General features: G+C 36.5%; 1 protein-coding gene across 1 annotated transcript; it reads left to right on the forward strand.

Moving 5' to 3' along the window:
- Positions 1-3238: 3238 nt before the first annotated feature.
- On the forward strand, positions 3239-12231 carry LOC137237170 (piggyBac transposable element-derived protein 1-like). Its single transcript, XM_067760502.1, has 3 exons — positions 3239-4674; positions 4732-4969; positions 12037-12231. Exons 1-3 carry the CDS (start codon positions 3860-3862, stop codon positions 12229-12231), a joined length of 1248 nt encoding a protein of 415 aa, XP_067616603.1. The 5' UTR covers positions 3239-3859.
- The last annotated feature ends 8376 nt before the right edge of the window (positions 12232-20607 follow it).

The raw sequence follows: 20607 nt of genomic DNA on the forward strand, positions 1-20607 counted from the left end.
GCATTTGACGGAAACGACACGAAATGTATTCACTGGAGAACGCCATCGCTAATTTCGAACAAGGCGAGCAGCGCAACCTTTCGCAAACAATTTCAGTTGCACCACCGAACCGCTTATCATTTCGCGACATCGAAAAATCAATTGTCAAATTTGATGGCGAAGATCGCGCATATAATGTACATGATTTCTTACGAAGTTTTAAGTGCGTTATGCTGATAGTTAAAGCTGACGAAATATTTAAATATACCTCACTATACAATCCATTAACCGGTAGGGCAAAGTTAATCCTCTACAAAAACCGTATCAATTACGAGGAATTGAAATGCCTACAGGTAAAACAGTTTGGTCGTTCAGTCAGTCGGAGCGAAATTTATCAAGTGTTAGCTAAACACAAGTGGAACACTAAAGACAGTATTCGCAAATATGACCTAAAAAAAGCGGAGCACGCTACCATCACACCACGGTGGCCGCCAGACCGCCAGATTCGCAAATATGACCTGGAGATGGAAAATATAGCAGCTCGTTGCGACCAGATTGACGAATTCGAGTTAACAGGTTTATTATGAATGGTATGCAAGATAATTCGCCAGAATCATACCTATTAATGAACGCATGTACAATGGAACCATTTAAAATCTTTAGGTATCTACGAACAACGCCGTCCCACCAAGAACAACCCTGCAAAAGCCGAAGCTTATGAAATTCCATGCTTTAACTGCACTAGATTTGGGCATTATCAGAGCCAGTGTCCGTATGAAAAAAGGCCGGACAACACCTGTTTCCGCTGTTGGGGAGGCCACGATCTTGAAACTGCAATAACCCGAAAAAAGCTTTCGTGCTAAAGAAGACCGCTGCTGCTGTTACCATTGCTGCGACGAGGGGCCAACGTACTATGACGATGATGATGTTGTTGTTGTTGTAGCGATAAGGTTTCTCCCCGAAGGCTTTGGGGAGTGTTATCGATGTGATGGTCCTTTGCCGGATACAGATCCGGTACGCTCCGTTACCACAGCACCATTAAGGTGCTAGCCCGTCCATCTCGGGAACGATTTATGTGGCCATATTAAACCTTCAGGCCACCCCATCCCTCCCCAACCCCAAGTTCCATGAGGAGCTTAGGGTCGCCAGAGCCTCGTCTGTTAGTGAAACCGGATTCGCCACGGATAGGTGAGGTTGACAATTGGGTTTGGAGAAGCTATATATTCCGCTGGCAACCTGAAGGGTTGCGCTACACAGCCCCTTGAATCTGGTATTTTAGTCGCCTCTTACGACAGGCATACCTACCGCGGGTATATTCTGACCCCCTAACCCACTGGGGTACTATGACGATGATGATGATGGAGAGTTGCCAAGAACGTTGGGTGCTGTAAATCTGGTAAGTGTGGCCTTTTCTACCACCAATGTCAAGCGCAAAGAATATATCAAATATTCTTCTCTTTTTGATACCGGTAGCCCAACTAACTTTGTACAAAGATCTGCGGTTCCGTTCCCCATTAGTGGTGACGCGGTCAAATCCATATATCGTGGCCTCGGCAAACACGTATTATTGACGTATAGAAAAATTGAAGTTGAAATAAAATTTAGAAACCAATGCCAGAATATTTCTTTAGTTATACTGTTGAACGAAGATTTTGCGAGCAACTAACTGTTGCATGAAATACATATGGGGTATTCCATCCCATTTCGACCAATTTTGAACCCGACCCCTTTCGAATTGGCTGAAAGTTTTTCTTCTTTTTCTAGCTTACGAAAGACGTTTTTCAGAATTTTTTCAAATTTTTTTATCCAACTCAATCCAATTTTTAAAAAAACACCGTTTTCGTTTTCAAAATGCTATAACTTTTGCAAAAATTGACCGGTTGGGATCTTTTTTTTTTAAATTTGTTTTTAAATGTACTTTTCGGAAAAAATACAAAAAAAAAATTTTTAAGTTTTTTTTTTTGTAATTTTTCAGTTTTTCGAGATTTTTCGAATTTAATCATTTTTTTTCTCATAAAAAACTTCAATCAATTCTGCAATCATCCCCACTAATCCCGAAGTGGGCCGGTTATTATTATTTTTTATTTAATTGAAAAAAAAAACTTTAAAATTTGTTTGTATTTTTTCCGAAAAGTACATTTAATAACAAATTAAAAAAAAAAAGATCCCAAACGGTCAATTTTTGAAAAATTTATAGCATTTTGAAAAAAACACCGTTTTTTTCAAAAAAATTCATGACTTATTTTGAGTTGGACACCGTTTTGTTTTCAAAATGATATAACTTTTTCAAAAATTTACCGTTTGGGATCTTTTTTTTTTTAAATTTGTTTTTAAATGTACTTTTCGGAAAAAATACAAAAAATCTTTAAAGTTGGTTGCGACAACTTGGTTTACCAACAAATGGTACCAAAGCTTCGCTTATATGCCGATTAAATAGCGTGCCACCGAATGAACGTTTCGAATGTTCAGGTGCGTTGCAGAAAGAGAACCACGACGAGGATGCGGTTCAGATGCACTCTCAAAACTTCATATTAATTTGCTACCAAAATATATGTAATTTTTGGTTGAAAAACACAATTTTTCACAAGAAGTTTGTAATTTATAGTTTTTAGTCAAATTTTAGGCATTTGAGCGTAAAACTAAATATAATGCGCGATTTTACTAGCATTTTTGATTAAAATTACATACAGAAATTGTAATTTCATCACTTAATTTCAAAACTACAATCTATTGGGGTAAAATTACATACTAAGTTTGTAATTGTATCATTGCTCAAAAACTTTCGCAAGTTACATCCGCATGAAAGTTCATGAGTATCGCCATCATAAAAACATGAAAATATACTTAAATGGAAAATTTTCTTGCTACATTTGTAGCCAAAAATTTCCAAACATTATAGGTGTCTATTGCCATTTATTTAACCCTTAAGCACCTAACACCGTCTACAGACGGTCATTGCTTAAATCAAAATAAAATCGAAAACAACGTACGTAGCATAATATGCGCTCAAACCGTTGATTGTGCATGGAATGTGCTTTAAAATAAAGCTTTGCCATAAGCTTTCAGATCGTTATTGTGCCAGGTACAGCTGTTTCTTTCAAAATAGTTCGTGAAAGTGACGGGGAAATTATGTGTGAATTTAGTGCGCATTAGAATTATAATAAAAATCATTTTCTACAACGCAGTTGTTCAGGAATTTTTATGTAAGTTATTTTGACTTCTGCTTTGACGCCTGTGTGCTTTTTTTCAATATGCGATATTAAAACTTTGTAGTATTGAGTTTTTTGTGAAGGCCGTCTATAGACGGTCTTAGTAGCTTGAGTGATAAAAAGTTCCTCAATTTTATGTCACGTTTTTGTGCGGTTTAGTAAATTTTTCTATAATTAACGTTAATTTTTTAATAGAGAAAGTGTTTATTTGCTGTTGATTGCTGTTACCACAAAATGTCTCGTCAGAAAAAAATTAATTTCTCAGTAATGAGTGATTCGGATATTGAAGCTTTAATGGATTCAGTTGAAATCGAAGATGATTTTGAAGATTCTGATAACAGTATCTCAGATCCCGATTATATTTGCGACCAAATTAATCCTGATGAAGATGGTATGATAAATGATTGCTTGCAAAAGTTGGATGACTCATCATTTATGGATGCAATAAATTTGACAATGAACACAAGCAACATTAGTGTAAATTCAACTCAAACCCCAACAACCTCTAACGAAGTCCTGGCGCAAACGCGATTGGATGAAACTGGAGCTGAATCGCATTCTACCCAAAAAAAAAACCGATTCAGAAGTGGAAAAATCATACAAGTCAAAGAAACGGGCTCGTTCCCCATTACCAGTTATAGAGGCCTCAGGACCAAAAGTAGCACCGTCAGATGGTGGATTTACAGGAGGTGGTAAGTGAAAAATTACATTGGAAATGTGATTACTATATATGTGATTACTTTTCTTCAGACCTAGATAACATCAATAAAGACTCGCTTGAATTCAAAAACATTGTCTGGCGTAAAAGGTTTATGCAGTTGCATGTGAACGAAGTTGCCTTTAGAGGAAAAACTGACCTACCATCTGAAGTCAAAAAACTTAAAACCCCAATTGATTTTTTCACATACTTTTTTACCGATGAGCTATTTGAGTTGATCTATATGGAAACAAATCGAGCTGCAATCACGGAAAACGTTAATACTTCATTTAAAGTGGATAAATACGAGATACGTAGATATATCGGAGTCTTAACGTTCATGTCGATATTCCGCTATCCAAACACCGAGTCATATTGGAGTGAATATGGGTTCAAAAACATACCAAATTGTATGTCTAAAAACAAATTTGAGCAAATTAGAAAATATTTGTCATTCAATGATGAATCACAGCGAGTAAAAAAAGGGTGTGCAGGTTATGATCCTCTTTTCCGAATTCGAAAAGTAGCAGGATATTTGGTTGAACGTTTTGATTCTATTCCCAAAAACGCTAGATTATGTGTAGATGAACAAATGTGTTCAACGAAAATGGCTCATCATTTACGGCAATATTTACCAGATAAACCCCATCCATGGGGCGTAAAGTTCTTCGTTTTGTGTGACACTAACGGATACGCGTACAGGTTCGAAATATACTCTGGATCTAGCAACCATGATATAATTTTGCCTGGTACACCTGATATTGGAGCAACAGGGAATGTTGTGATAAGGTAGGATATCATTTTTATAATAAATTCTTCTTTCAGGGTTTCTCTTTTTTCCGTAAGGTTATCACAAACAGTGCCGAATTTCGTCAATCATATATTGTATTTTGACAACTTTTACACCTCTCTACCTCTGTTGGTGTACCTGAGAGCACGCGGTATATATAGTCTAGGAACTGTGAGAGCGAATCGGATCCCAAAATGCAAGCTACCAACGGACAAAAGTGAAGAATTGAAAAAAGCACCACGGGGATATTCAACAGAGTTTGTTGCAACCGCTTACGGCGCCGACATCAGCAACGTGATGTGGAAGGACACAAAAAACTTTGTTCGACATATGTAGGTATTAAACCTTTCGGAAGAACGGATGTTCAAACTACAGATCAGCGATCTAACATTCCAAGGTATATAAGAAAGGAAAAGTCTTATATAGACATCGACTGCCCACAAATTATACGCGAATATAATGCGCACATGGGAGGGGTGGACCTAATGGACTCGTATATGGGTCGCAACGGACTCCGAATTAAAACTCAGGATATGGCTAAAAGATTATTTTATCACCTCCTCGACATGGCTGTAACCAATTCATTCGTTTTGTATAGAAGATTCAATGCTGAAAAAAATCGGATTGCTGATGAAGAAGTAAATGATATGACCATGTACGTATTTCGCTGTAGCATTGCCAAAGAGCTTTGTGCTTCAGTTGAAAAGAGGTCGGTTGGTCGCCCACTGGCTAATGAACAGCCAACTTCCAGTACCAGTAGTGTAGGTAAAAAGGCCATTCATCCAGGGGACAATATCAGATTTGATCGAATTGACCATTTTCCTAAATGGGGACCAAAAAAATCCTGCAAGTTGTGTAAAAAATCTGAAACGCATACTTTTTGCACGAAATGCAATATAAATTTGTGTTATTCCAATGCAAAAAACTGTTTTTCAGAGTATCATATAGAAAAATAGTTATTTTAAAACGTATTCAATATTTTTGTTATTGAATGGAATATTTACTATGAATAAAAGCAACTTTTGGTAAATGAATTGATATAAACATGTATTATTTTTTTCTTCACCTAACCCACTAAGACCGTCTGCAGGCGGTGTTCCTTTTTATCCACCTGTAGCTTCCAAGGAACATTTATTTGTCAGGAAAACATCAGATTCGAGTTTTTCACCTTCAAATCAATTAAGGGCTTTAATTTTCATAACAAAATATTAAGTATTTCCATTTCAGTTGCTTAAGGGTTAAGCCTTTTTAATTTTAGATTTTACCATACCATGGCGCAAGGTCCCATCTGACATAATGGATCTGCTTAACAATCACGAAAAATTAGCAGACGATTGAACACGTTAGGAAAATTAATTGCGGATGAATTAAGAACATACTTGTTTTACATACCGATGTGCATTTTAAGCGCGGTGACGCAGGAGGCAATTTCCAAGTATCCTGTATCCTTATTGGAAAAAGATAGCGAAGAAAATATTATTTCAGTTATGACAACGCCACAAATATTCCTGTCTCCAAAAGGCCCAAAGCTAATATTTTGAAAAATACTTGCAAGAACTAGCAACCACTTCAAGTGACATCTCCTGATACGGTTAATTAAATCCCATACGAAGAATTGCTTTCCTTGGCAACATAAAGATTTTAACGAAATGAACCCAATTCCATCTATATAATCTATTAACCCACAAGTGGGGTTTCAAAATGTTTACAAGAACTGGTGTGTCCGGGATTATACGCTTTTAGTCTGTACATTGGAGAAGGAACGTGCAAGACTTATGGCCTGAGAATATCATCAGATATCGTGCTATTTTTATCATCCAATATGCCAGTAAACCAAAGATTCAAACTGTTGTTTGACAATTGGTTTTCTTCAATAAGCTTGATGTGTGCTCTAAAACAAAAAGCCATACTGGCCGTTGGTACAATTCGAAGCAACCGATTGAAAAATTGTGATCTAAGCAGTGAGAAAATCCTTCAAAAGCGAGGACGTGGATCAAGCGATTTCAAATATGAAGCAACGCGCAACTTGATTGCTTGCCGTTGGTATGATAACAGCGTACAACTGGTTTCAAATTATGTAGGTAAGAATCCCATGACTGAATGCAACAGATGGTGCCGCAAAGAGCAGAAATTTATAAATATACCTCGTCCAGGTATAGTTGAATGTTACAACAAACACATCGGAGGGGTTGATCTTGCAGATATGCTGCTTGAATTGTACAAAATCAACCACCGCTCAAATAAATTGTACATGCGCATAGTATACTGGTGCATAAATTCGAGTTTAGTAAACAGTTGGTTGTTGTACCGCAGAGACATTGCACATACAGAACATACAATTGAACTCATCAAATCCCCCTACAAGAAGGACAACAAGTAGTAGCTGAAAGGACAATTCCCCCTACAAGAAGGACAGCAAACAGAAGTTGGAAGGATTGGAACTTGCTCCGATACTAGAATGCTATACCATAATACAATACTACTGTAAGTAATTGTTCAATTGTTCGTGTGATCCAGTGAAATAGTGCAAATAAAAGACAAAAATTTTCCTGTTTTGCTAACAAAGGAGAAAAGTGAAAGCGTAGGCATATTATTTTAATTGCGAGTTTCTAAAAATTAAAACCAAAATGAGTGTATTGTAGTGTGCCTGACCACGCTAATGCACGCGATACACATTGCTGAGTCAATAGGTTTGATGGCTCAATCGCATTCGACATAACTTTGCATATGGGACACCTGTGACACACATAGCTTAACAAAGTGTGATCGCATTGCAAGCGACACACTTATTAAATCGTTCTAAAACAATTAGCAATTAAGCATTTTATGTATTATAGAAGCTCTCGTGTTGCATGCGGAAATTTTGAAAATTGTTCTAAATTCAATTTAGCAAGTAAGCAATTTTGTATTAATGAATAGAATTAAGAATTTGACTGTAAATATATAAAAGCTGGCGTGAGCCAAAATAAATTCTTGTTGACTATAGACTTAAACCAGGTGTTTGTCTTTATTCTCGAATCAAGTCGGGCATTTTAATGCTTGAATAAATGTGGCTGGAGAGCTAAGATAATATTCAATCCAATCCTTATCTTTGGACTAGGTCCTTTACAGGAGAGCTAGGATAACACTCGATCCAATCCTTATGAATGGACCAGGTCCCTTACATGGCGAAACTTTTAAGGACGTTCAGATATCCGGCAAAAAAAAATTAGGTATAGAAACTTCTTGAAAACTTTTAGTAGATTGTTATTGTGAATGAATACTGAAAAGCTCAAGAGGGAAGTTCGCTTGACAAAGAATACGTCCCGGACTTACCAGCGAAAGAGTACCCCAAATATATTCCCACACCAAACGCAGCAGAGCCTAAGAAAATGACCATAGAGGAATACCGCTTAAGACAAGAGTGTCAAAAAAAAAATCAAAGAGAATTTACGAATAAAATTGCAGAATTTAAACCCAAAAAGCGTGGTGGCAGAAAGCGACGACACCAGAGAGAGTGCGCGGACCTGCAAAGAATAATCAACATCAGCACCGGACAGGTTAACAAACAGCTTATAACAAAAATCAAGCTTCTGCGTTAAGATGGGTGGAACCCAGACAAAAGAAGAGATAGTAAACAACAACAGCAATAACGTTGCAGCAGCACTAGTGAAAGATGACGATAATACAAAGAAGCTGCTATCAATTCTTTGAAAAAAAAACACACATTTTTACATTTTCGCTCAAGCAAAAACAAATTGGCATATTTTCTTTGGTTTCCTTTTGTTTGCTAAGTGAATTTAAAATGTTATGTTGCCGAAAAGCTTGAAAAAAAAATCATGGCCGCCCAGAAAAGAGAACGGGTTTCCCTTGTATGTGCTTTTACTTACTTACTTACTTAATTGGCGCTTAACCGTCTAAACGGTTATGGCCGTCCAACAAGGCGCGCCAGTCGCTCCTTCGCTCCGCCAACCGGCGCCAATTGGTCACACCAAGGGAGTTTAAATCGTTTTCCACCTGGTCCTTCCAACGGAGTGGGGGCCGCCCTCTACCTCTGCTTCCATAGGCGGGTTCCGATAGAAACACTTTCTTGGCCGGAGCATCATCTTTCATTCGCATAACATGGCCTAGCCAGCGCAGCCGCTGCGTTTTAATTCGCTGGACTATGTTGATGTTTGCGTATAGCTCGTACAGCTCATCATTAAATCTTCTTCGGTACTCGCCATCGCCAACGCGTAGAGGTCCATAAATCTTTCGAAGAACTTTTCTCTCGAACACTCCCAAAGCCGCTTCATCTGCTGTTGTCATGGTCCATGCTTCTGCCCCATATAGCAGGACGGGTACGATAAGTGACTTGTAGAGTATGATTTTCGTTCGCCGAGAGAGGACTTTACTTTTCAATTGCCTACCTAGTCCAAAGTAGCATTTATTGGCAAGATTGATTCTTCGCTGGATTTCAGTGCTGATGTTGTTGCTAATGTTGATGCTGGTTCCCAAATAAACGAAGTCTTTTACTATTTCGAAATTATGGCTGCCAACAGTAGCGTGGTTGCCAAGGCGCATATGCGCTGACTCTTTGCTCGATGACAGCAGGTACTTCGTTTTTTCGTGCTTTTACCATGTGTAATATATGTAATAAAAAGTGTCTATAATTAAATTTTTCAAATATAATGAAATTTAAGGGCCTATTACGGTATACAACTCAACTTAGTTGGGTTGCAATTAAAACAACCCAACAATTACAACTTATTTCAGTTGAAGTTGAATTGGTGCTGCCAAGCTAAGAAAGTGATAATTTGACAGATAAATGAACAGCTGATCAATTTGTGGTAGAAATTTAAGCATTTTCAAATGTGATTTTTTTATTAATATTATATGAAATCTATTTTATAATGGCGAAAATGTTGGTGATTGACATGTCGCGAATATGGAAAACATTCGCGTGATCATTCCAATCCCTTGGATCTACCAAGCACCAAGTAAGAAAATGTTTAAGTGACAAATAATGAGCTTCATATGAAGTTATTTTGAAGATTTTAAAGGAAGCATTTTACTCAGTACTAAACAAAATTAAGGACCATTTCCGCATACGCGTTCGTATTTTAAAATTATGCGCCACACTCCGATTCCTTGCTGGCGGCAGCTATCAATATGCTGTGGAAATGATTTTGGTGTTGGACTGGTTTTAGATATTATTGAGGAGCGTATTTGTGCGAAGTAGATTAAAACCCAAACAGAAAAAACTGTATTTTACTCAAATAGGATTCCCACGAGTAGTGATTAGTATCAATGGGACTCGCATAATTTCACCTATTTTGGCTACATCCGAACTGCGACCAGCCTCGTACAACTATGGAATGTCGCTACATAAAGTCAAAAAGTTATTCAATGTAATTCGTTTAAACGTTGTTTTTTCTAGAAATGTGTACAAAATTGTTGATTATTGTTTGATTAATGATTAAAAAAGGTTTAACTACCGGCTTTAAATTTTTTTTTTTTTTTGGTAACGTTTTATAACCCCGTGCACCATCTAACTCTTATCAAAGGTGGTATCAAAAGACGGGTTTCCATCTCCGTTTTTAGGATTCGAAAGCGGAAATTAAAAATTTTATTTCTTTCGAAAGATATTTACAAAGACCCACAAAATAGCCCGAGAGGGTCCGAAATATGAGGCCCGTTCCACAGTTTTTTTGCACAGAACATCTTTCTGCGTTGGCGGCCTTTGGCCGCGATTCGTAAAAATAATCCTGGTTGGGTCCAACACCTTTCTGCATTGCTGTGTACAAAAAATCTGGCAAAATACAACAACCACATGAAATTAGATTTTATTAGAAATAAAATGTTTAATTTTTGTGGTAATTCTTTACGTCAGCATGACACTGCTAATACGTGTCCAAAAATATCGAGAGAGGTATTAAACGACGCGTCTTGACATCAGTATTAATAATCCGAAGGCGGAAAATAAAAATTTTAACTCGTTCAAAAGATATTAAACAAAAACCGAAAAAAGACAACAACATTACAACAACCACATGAAAATCGCCAACTTCAACTGAAAATATCACCGGACAGAGATAAAATGTTTCTTCTCCGCCTTCGGATTATTGTTCTCGAGATTAATACGCGTCTTTTGACACCTCTCTAGATATTTTTGGACGCGTATTAGCAGTGTCATGCTGTCGTAAAGAATTACAATTTTTGTTTTCGGATTCTTAAATCGGAGGTCGAAACGTGTCTTTTGATACCAACTTTGAAAATTTTTGTTAAAAATTAGGTGGTGAACCGTCTTCTAAAACGTAACATTTTTTCAAAACAACTGCAAAATTGTATGAGACAACTGCTAGTAAGCAGTTGTGAGATTTTGACGTCTTTGACAACTACACCAACATAAGGTTGTAAACGGCAATGCCACAAAAGGTTGTAAGGCTAGACAACTCAACTGAAATTTTTTTTGACAGGTTGAGTTGTAATCTGTAATACCAAATTGCGAAATTTCAACCCAACCAGAGTTGAGTTGTAAACGGTAATAGGGGCATTAATCTCACCTAGAAAACGATATCGAAAATGATAGCATTGCATATACCTTTATTGAAAAAGAGCTGGTATCCCAATCATATGAACAGAATCGTATTAAACATAATATATCCACAAGAAATTTCACAATCGATGGAGTTTTTTGTGCAGTATTTTTACAAATTTAACCGGAAACTTCAAGAGGTGCGCAAATAAGGAATAACAATATGCAAAAAGTATACAATTTAACAGCTAAACTTAATAATTTAAAAATTAAGATTTTTTAAAGTAATTTAATTTGAAATAATTAAAGCTTAATGTGACAAAACCGCCATCACTGCCTCATCGCTATTTGCTACTTCCTCCTTGCCTTATTCGTTGTCCTTTAATGTCAAAACTAGTAGTGTCGTAAATAGGCAAGGAAAAAGGCGCAAAACTGCGGTGAGTATTTAATTTGTTTTTTAATTTATATATGTAATTGCTATTTAATGTTTTTAATTGTATGTGAATTTTGTTTAATAGCAATAAATATTTGGTGTTCAGCATTCATTTGAATCATCGAAAATATTCTATTTCATCGCCATCTCACGACATTACAGCTTTATTTCGCAGCGCAATAAGACGCACTGTTTTTTGTAATTTTTCCACGTAACGGGCACACATAACAGTTGTGTTAGCGAGCCGATGTATGCACTAAAATATTTCATTGCGTGAATAAGAACAAGGACAAGTCGAGAAGATGAGTTTGTTGAAGCAGTTCAAGCAATTTGAGCGCATCATCAGCTAATGCGGTAGCTGCTCTTATGACAATCCACCGCCGCCATAAGACATCGTCTGAACTTGAAAATATTCAAATTTCCAAACACCAGGTGAGTCTTTTATTCAATAAAATACAATCGTTAGAAAATTTGCTGCGTGAAACACAAGCGCAAGTGCACAACAACAACCAGCGTAGTTCGACATATCAACTCGTAGAGCCCGCGCATAGTAGCACACATAATATTGTAACGAATTTACTTGCAAATCCTCTTATTTGCAATCTTCTGCTGAGTTCGAATCACTAAACTGTTGAATAAATAACTCCAATTTGTAATAATGCAAAATGGCCTTTATTAAAGTACTTCACAATAACACTCAAACTGTGCAACGAATAGCTTGCTTAATAACCAAACTGATTGATAGCTCAAATGAAACTCTACTATTCAAAATAATACTGCTCTTGCTCGCTAGATAGCGTCTTAGTCGAAACTGCTTGACAACTCAAATCAAACTGAATTCCAGCGTTTCTACAATTGTCGCCTTTTATACTCTTTGATTTCAACCTTCGCATCTTCTAGGCGCTTCAAGAATCTACTAGTCCAGCAGCTCTCAAACTTCTCAGCTGTAACTACAATTGCACGATTTTATAGCTTCTCTCATTGCATACTTTCAGGAGTATCTCAGATATATGCTGCTCGTATACGTACATATGTGTATATATGGATGTGAATTCACGTCAGTGCTTAGCATCGGCTTAGAGATGGCAGCACTCCTTAGTTTTGCTAATATTCGTAACAATATCGTGCCGTATGCGCAACCAAATTGTACCAGCGGTTCCCAACCGTTATTTACGCCAAGTGCTTTGCCAATGTACCAGTACACAGCCAGCAACAATAATGCCTAACCTTAATAACGGGTACCAGCCGAACACCGTTTTCAGTGCACTGCCTTCTCACCCTCCTACAACAACAAATGGGAACTATTTTTTAAATGGTTTTCACACACCACAATCGTTAGTTACTGGTGCGAATTACCATGTTTTGCGTAAACTTCAAGACTTGCCTGAGTTTAGTGGACAGCCGGAAGACTGGCCACTGTTTTCAAATGCCTTTAGCCAGTCAACTGCAGCATATGGTTACACAAACCTTGACAACAATCAACGCCTTTTGAAATGTTTGAAAGGTGTAGCCAGGGAAGTCGTTAATCGTTGTTGATACACCCTGATAATGTAGGTGCAGTTATAGAACAACTAAAATTTTGATTTGGACGGTCCGAGTGGTTGATACGTAGTCAGCTTCAACAACTTAAAGACATTAGTCTCATATCTGAGTCTGCCATAGAAAAACTTATTCCCTTTGCAACCAAAGTCTTTATCTTTTTTTACAATCGGTAAACGGAGTACAGCACTTGTCAAATCCAACCTTATTGGAGGAGCTGGTTAGCAAGCTCCCATTAGTAAACGAATGGATTGGGCGAAATATACCACTGCCATTAAGCCGTATCCAACAGTTGTGGACTTCAGCAACTGGGTCAGTGATTTAGCGAACTTGGTGTGCACTCTACAACATAGTGACAGTCGACGTCGGCAACAACAACAACGACGTCGATTAGTATTACATGCCATGGAGAACACACCCAGTGGCTCCCATCCCTCTGTCATTTTCCCAATATGCAAAGGCGAACATAAAGTGAACACGTGCAAAAAGTTTTTGGATTCGAGTGTGTCAGATAGATGGGCACAGATAAAGAAGAAGCGCTTGTGTTTTTCGTGTTTGATGAATGGTCATTCGACGCGTGAATACCGTAGTCGCTCAATATGCATGGTCGATGGTTGTCAACATAAGCACAACAAACTTTTGCAGGAGCCAAATCGCAACGCGATACCACGACATTACACTTAATTTAATATAAAATGTATACATACATATATATTAATGAAATATCTAGATTTTATTTCTGATTTGAATTAACATTATATTAATATATGTCGTAGTATGAAATTATTTTCCGTGTAAGTTTTTTAAGTTGACAAGAGTATCGAATGTACTTGCACATATGACAAATTTCCATAATCGTTTGCAGCGAATTGCTTTTACGACAAATATAAAAACTAGAAGCAAGTTACAATTAGAATTGAAAGCATTTACATTTGATAAGAAACGCAGTGCTGGTTTTGTTGAGAGTGCTGTTTCAATCAGTAAAAAACCCAAGATGTTTTTGGTGGTACGTCATTTTTGCAAAAAAAAAACCTGGCCATAAAATAGCCGACTGCATATCCAAAATGCAACAAAGTTGGGAAGTAAAGCAACAAAAAGAAAACCAAGTGTATCATGTTTTCATTGTGGGCAGCCTGGACATTTTGGCAACACGGTGAATGCAGTTAAGCAAGGATTCGTGCAACAGAAGAACGATTTAAAAAACTCCACTAGAAAAAATTTGTGTAAAAATGGTAGCAATGGATAGTATGCGTTTGGTGGATTTGGGGATAATGCGAAACTTTTTAAAAAGAATGATACAAGACGATATGAATTTAAAAGTTGAAAAGCTTAAAAAGAAAAATATGTCACAACTTTTAAGCTATCTAGCACCGTTTATAACGAGGGAATTTTCCCGAAAGCCGTCGTTCGACGAAATCTCAAATTGGAAGGCAACTGAGTTTCGCCAATTTCTTTTATATACGGGGGTTCTTGCTCTGAAGGATAATATTCATGGTGACCTACAATATCAGGATGCTATTTTGTCCCAAATCATATTTAGATAATTTCGAAATTGCAGAAAATATGTTATCTTTATTTGTTAAAAATGTTTCAACTATTTTCGGGAATTGTAGTGTTACTCATACCGTACATCATTTACTGCATCTAACGGAGTGTTGAATCAATTGGTCTGTTATCAAGTTTTTCAGCATACGATTTCGAAAATTATTTACAAACATTAAAAAAGTATGTGAAAAAGCCAACTCAAATTCTTCCACAAATAATAAATAGAGTCAGCCATGAACTGTTGCTAGCAAATTAAAAGCATCAGAACTTTAAAACGTTGAGGGGTAGAGGTTTGTTTTTTTTTTTTCCAGGATTGCGTCTTTTCTTCTAAAAATCCAGATAGCTTTTGCCTTATTAAACAATTCAAACCAATAGAAATTACAGGGTTTTCAGAAGACAGACGTTTTATAATAGGGAAAGAGTTCGCAAATTTTTCGTATTTGCGTGGGCGACTTCTCACTCGAAGACGAGGAAAATCAATACCCAATTGAAGAAATAGAATGTGAAATGGTAGATCTCCCTCATATTGATAGCATATTATTGCTGCCATTGTTACATGGCTCTTATTAACTCAATTTAAATTGTTTTTGTTTGCTAAATCATATGCAGCAAAATATTAATTTGCCTATTTATAAACTTAAATTAACATATAGTGAACTTAAACAATAAATAAATAACAACCATGCCGAAAGAAATCAAGCGCGTATTCTTCAGCAACGTAGAGAACGTACCATCATCCTCTTGTAAGTTTCATCACATATACTTCTGTATAAGATATCGTCAACTCTAGATTTTTATTGTTGTTTTTTTTAGATAAAAATTCACAAGTTGCAGAAGTTGTGGCCGAATTAAATGAAATATACACCAATTTGTAAGAAAAAGTGATTCAGTGCATAGGGGATAATTTTGGTATGTATGGAGCGTGCTATCTGATATATATACCAACAATACCGGGGAAATGATAATTGGCAAGCAGATGCCCAACATCAACATTATATCAGTGGAGAAAAGTGGTAAGAATTGGAAAGGAGGATGCGGTTTCTTTTCATACACATGTAATGTGTCTGTTCAAATAATAAGATTAATATTTGTCCTGTGTGGCAACATTGCATATAAAATGTCAATTTGAGTTTTACACCACAGTAGCTGTGGTACGCAACATTCATTACTTTGTACATATTGAAGTTATCAGTTTGAATTAAACCTTTTGTACATTCACTTGCGCGTTTTATTTAAGAGCTTACTACTGATTCTCTGTAACAATGGTTATGGGCCCAGAAGAACGTAAAAGGGGCTTTTAAATACAAGATATATAAAATAAATTTTTGAATAAGTTTGTGACGCGAAATACCGGTTTTTTAATTTGCGAAAAAATGAGTCTCGCACTGCAAATAGAAAAACTTGCAGAAGACAATTACGACGTGTGGTCGGTATCGGTGCGTAGTGTGCTAATTACAACGGACTTATGGAGCGCTGTTTGCGACAAATTGCCGGAAGGAGCAACTGGTGAATTGGAGCAAAAGTGGAAAGTAACAGACCAGAAGGCGCTGGCATGCATATTTTTAAATGTAAAACCTACGCAGTTAATGCATATCAAAGCATGCAAAACTGCAGCAGAAGCATGGCAAAAGTTACGCCAAATTCATATGCCAGTCGGTCCTGTTAGAAAAGTTCAGCTGTACCAGAAACTATTATGTTTAAACATGCATCAAGATGATAATGTACCAAAGTATGTACACTCATTTGTTGAGACGATCGACAAGCTTGCAGAGCTAGACATACATCTAACCGACGAATTAAAAGTTATTATGTTGTTGTCAAGTCTTCCCAATTCGTGGGAAAACTTTGTTGTTGCTGTTGAGACACGCGACAGTTTGCCGACGTTCGATGCCATTAAGTCGAAAATTCTAGAAGAAGGTGTAAGAAGACAAGAGCGAGACGAACGAGAGGGCATGCAAGCAGTATATGTATGTGCAAATAAAACTAAAAATACAAGCATTGCACCAAAGCATACAAACACGGATAACACAAACAACGATAAGCAAAGTGAGGTGAATTCAAAGGCGACAAAGAAACCGAAGAAATCTCAATTTAAGGGGAAATGCTTCGTTTGTCAACAAACAGGTCATCGGGCTAATGATTGCCGAAATAAAAGAAAGAACATTCAAACAAAAGAAGAAGCGCTAGAAACGTCAAATTGTTTGATGTATTGTAGTAGCGATTATATGCAAAAGAAAAATATTTGGTGCATAGACAGTGGTGCTACGTCACATATGTGTTGTGATAGAAGTGCGTTTGTTTCTTTTATTGCCAATGAAATTAAAGTAATGTTGGCAGCAGATAAATTTGTTGATTCGCCCGGTATAGGTACTGTAGTGTTACAAAATAGTAATAAAAAAATAACCCTTCAAAACGTTTTGTATGTGCCATCGTTGCGTATGAATTTTTTGTCTGTGAGTAAAGCAGCAGAATTTGGTAATTTCACGACGTTTGAAAAACAATTGGCCACAGTGAGAGATAAAAAGAATGCAATAGTATTGCAAGCAAAACAAACAAATAACTTGTATTTGTACACTGAAAACAAAATAGCTAGTGTAAGTATGTTAAGTGTTGATTCAATGACAACGATGTGACATAATAGGTATGGACATTTGAATTTTCAAAGCCTAAAAGAACTTTGTGAGAAAGGTCTGGTTTGTGGTATAAATTTAAAAAATATGCCGAGGCAGGTAAATTGCGATACATGCAATAAAGCGAAAATTTGTGCATTGCCATTTACACGAAAAGTTGAACGTTCAACAAAGAAAGTGCTTGAACTCATACACACAGATGTGTGTGGGCCTATGAATATAAAATCATTGGGTGGCAATCGCTATTTTGTCACATTCATAGACGATTTTTCTCGAAAAATATTTGTATATTTTGTGAGGGCCAAAAATGAAGTTTTTGAAAAATTCAAAGAATTTAAAAGCTATGTTGAATGTCAAATGGACTGTAAAATTAAGACTGTGCGAAGCGATAACGGCACAGAATATGTTAATGGTGATTTTGAAAATTATTTAAAAAAATGTGGCATAAAAAGAGAATTGACTGTACCGTATACACCTCAACAAAACGGTGTAGCGGAGCGAGCAAATAGAACCATAATTGAAATGGCGAAAAGTTTATTGATTCATGCGAACCTTGAAGAGTTTTTGTGGGCTGAAGCAGTACAAACTGCAGTGTATTTGCGCAATAGATGTCCTACTCAAATACTAAATCAAGTTACTCCATTTGAAATATGGAAAAAGCGCAAACCTTCAGTGAAACATCTCCGTATTTTCGGGTCAAGAGCATATGCAGTTAATAAAACAAGTAAGAAGAAATTTGAAGCAAAAGGCCATGAGTATATATTTGTCGGATATTCAAAAACAGCAAAAGCATATCGCTTATATGACAGGCAAAAACGTGCTATTATAGAGCGGCGTGATGTTAAATTTGTAGAAGGCGATTTTTGTAAGAGTACTACGTCAGAAAGTGACTTGTCAGATATAAATCATGATTTTGCGACAAACATTATACGTCTGGAATCTACTGAAATTAAAGAAAATGAACAATTAGCAGATGAAGTAGTCGAGCATGTAATAAAAAGTGACTCCGGCGGAGAAGAAGAGTATGCAACTCCTGACGAAGCTGAAAGTGATGAGCAAGAAATACAAAAACACGAAATACAAAAACGCGGACCTGGACGACCAGCATATGTTTATACAGGTCAACGAGGCAGGCCAAGGAAACAGTATCAAACACTTAATAACATAAATGGTTTAGAAGACAGCGAGACACCAGAAACTCCTGAAGAAGCATTAAATGGTCAATATGCTGATGAATGGCGAAGTTCCATGCAATCAGAGTACGACGCGCTTATAGCAAACAATACGTGGAATATGGTTGATTTGCCAAAGGGGCAAAAAGTCATAGGGTCGAAATGGGTTTTTCGAATAAAAAGAGACGAGCATGGTGAGATCGAGAGATTCAAATCAAGGTTAGTTGCTAAAGGTTGTGGGCAACAACTGGGAGTCAATTACTGGGAGACATTCTCTCCAGTAATTCGATATGAAACTATACGCATGCTTTTTGCGATAGCTGCGGAAAAACAGATGTTTATGCACCAGGTGGACATATCTAATGCGTATTTAAATGGAAAGCTATACGAAAATGTTTTTATGAAACAACCAAAGGGTTTCATTAGCAAAGAGTATCCTAACAAAGTTTTGAAACTTCAGAAAGCGATTTATGGATTAAAGCAGTCCGGCCGTGTATGGAATAGTACTTTGGATGCAGTTTTAAACGACATTGGCTTCAAAAAATGCAAATATGAACCGTGTTTATATGTGAGAAAAGACAAACAGCAGTTTTGTTACATAGCAGTCTACGTGGATGATTTACTTATAGTTTGTTCCAGTGAGATCGAAATATCAGCAATTAAAATGAAGATAGCTATCTAGCACCGTTTATAACGAGAGAATTTTCCCGAAAGCCGTCGTTCGACGAAATCTCAAATTGGAAGGCAACTGAGTTTCGCCAATTTCTTTTATATACGGGGGTTCTTGCTCTGAAGGATAATATTCATGGTGACCTACAATATCAGGATGCTATTTTGTCCCAAATCATATTTAGATAATTTCGAAATTGCAGAAAATATGTTATCTTTATTTGTTAAAAATGTTTCAACTATTTTCGGGAATTGTAGTGTTACTCATACCGTACATCATTTACTGCATCTAACGGAGTGTTGAATCAATTGGTCTGTTATCAAGTTTTTCAGCATACGATTTCGAAAATTATTTACAAACATTAAAAAAGTATGTGAAAAAGCCAACTCAAATTCTTCCACAAATAATAAATAGAGTCAGCCATGAACTGTTGCTAGCAAATTAAAAGCATCAGAACTTTAAAACGTTGAGGGGTAGAGGTTTGTTTTTTTTTTTCCAGGATTGCGTCTTTTCTTCTAAAAATCCAGATAGCTTTTGCCTTATTAAACAATTCAAACCAATAGAAATTACAGGGTTTTCAGAAGACAGACGTTTTATAATAGGGAAAGAGTTCGCAAATTTTTCGTATTTGCGTGGGCGACTTCTCACTCGAAGACGAGGAAAATCAATACCCAATTGAAGAAATAGAATGTGAAATGGTAGATCTCCCTCATATTGATAGCATATTATTGCTGCCATTGTTACATGGCTCTTATTAACTCAATTTCAATTGTTTTTGTTTGCTAAATCATATGCAGCAAAATATTAATTTGCCTATTTATAAACTTAAATTAACATATAGTGAACTTAAACAATAAATAAATAACAACCATGCCGAAAGAAATCAAGCGCGTATTCTTCAGCAACGTAGAGAACGTACCATCATCCTCTTGTAAGTTTCATCACATATACTTCTGTATAAGATATCGTCAACTCTAGATTTTTATTGTTGTTTTTTTTAGATAAAAATTCACAAGTTGCAGAAGTTGTGGCCGAATTAAATGAAATATACACCAATTTGTAAGAAAAAGTGATTCAGTGCATAGGGGATAATTTTGGTATGTATGGAGCGTGCTATCTGATATATATACCAACAATACCGGGGAAATGATAATTGGCAAGCAGATGCCCAACATCAACATTATATCAGTGGAGAAAAGTGGTAAGAATTGGAAAGGAGGATGCGGTTTCTTTTCATACACATGTAATGTGTCTGTTCAAATAATAAGATTAATATTTGTCCTGTGTGGCAACATTGCATATAAAATGTCAATTTGAGTTTTACACCACAGTAGCTGTGGTACGCAACATTCATTACTTTGTACATATTGAAGTTATCAGTTTGAATTAAACCTTTTGTACATTCACTTGCGCGTTTTATTTAAGAGCTTACTACTGATTCTCTGTA

Source organism: Eurosta solidaginis, chromosome 1, assembly GCF_040869045.1.
Source record: "Eurosta solidaginis isolate ZX-2024a chromosome 1, ASM4086904v1, whole genome shotgun sequence".
In the NCBI taxonomy this organism is placed as follows: domain Eukaryota; kingdom Metazoa; phylum Arthropoda; class Insecta; order Diptera; family Tephritidae; genus Eurosta; species Eurosta solidaginis.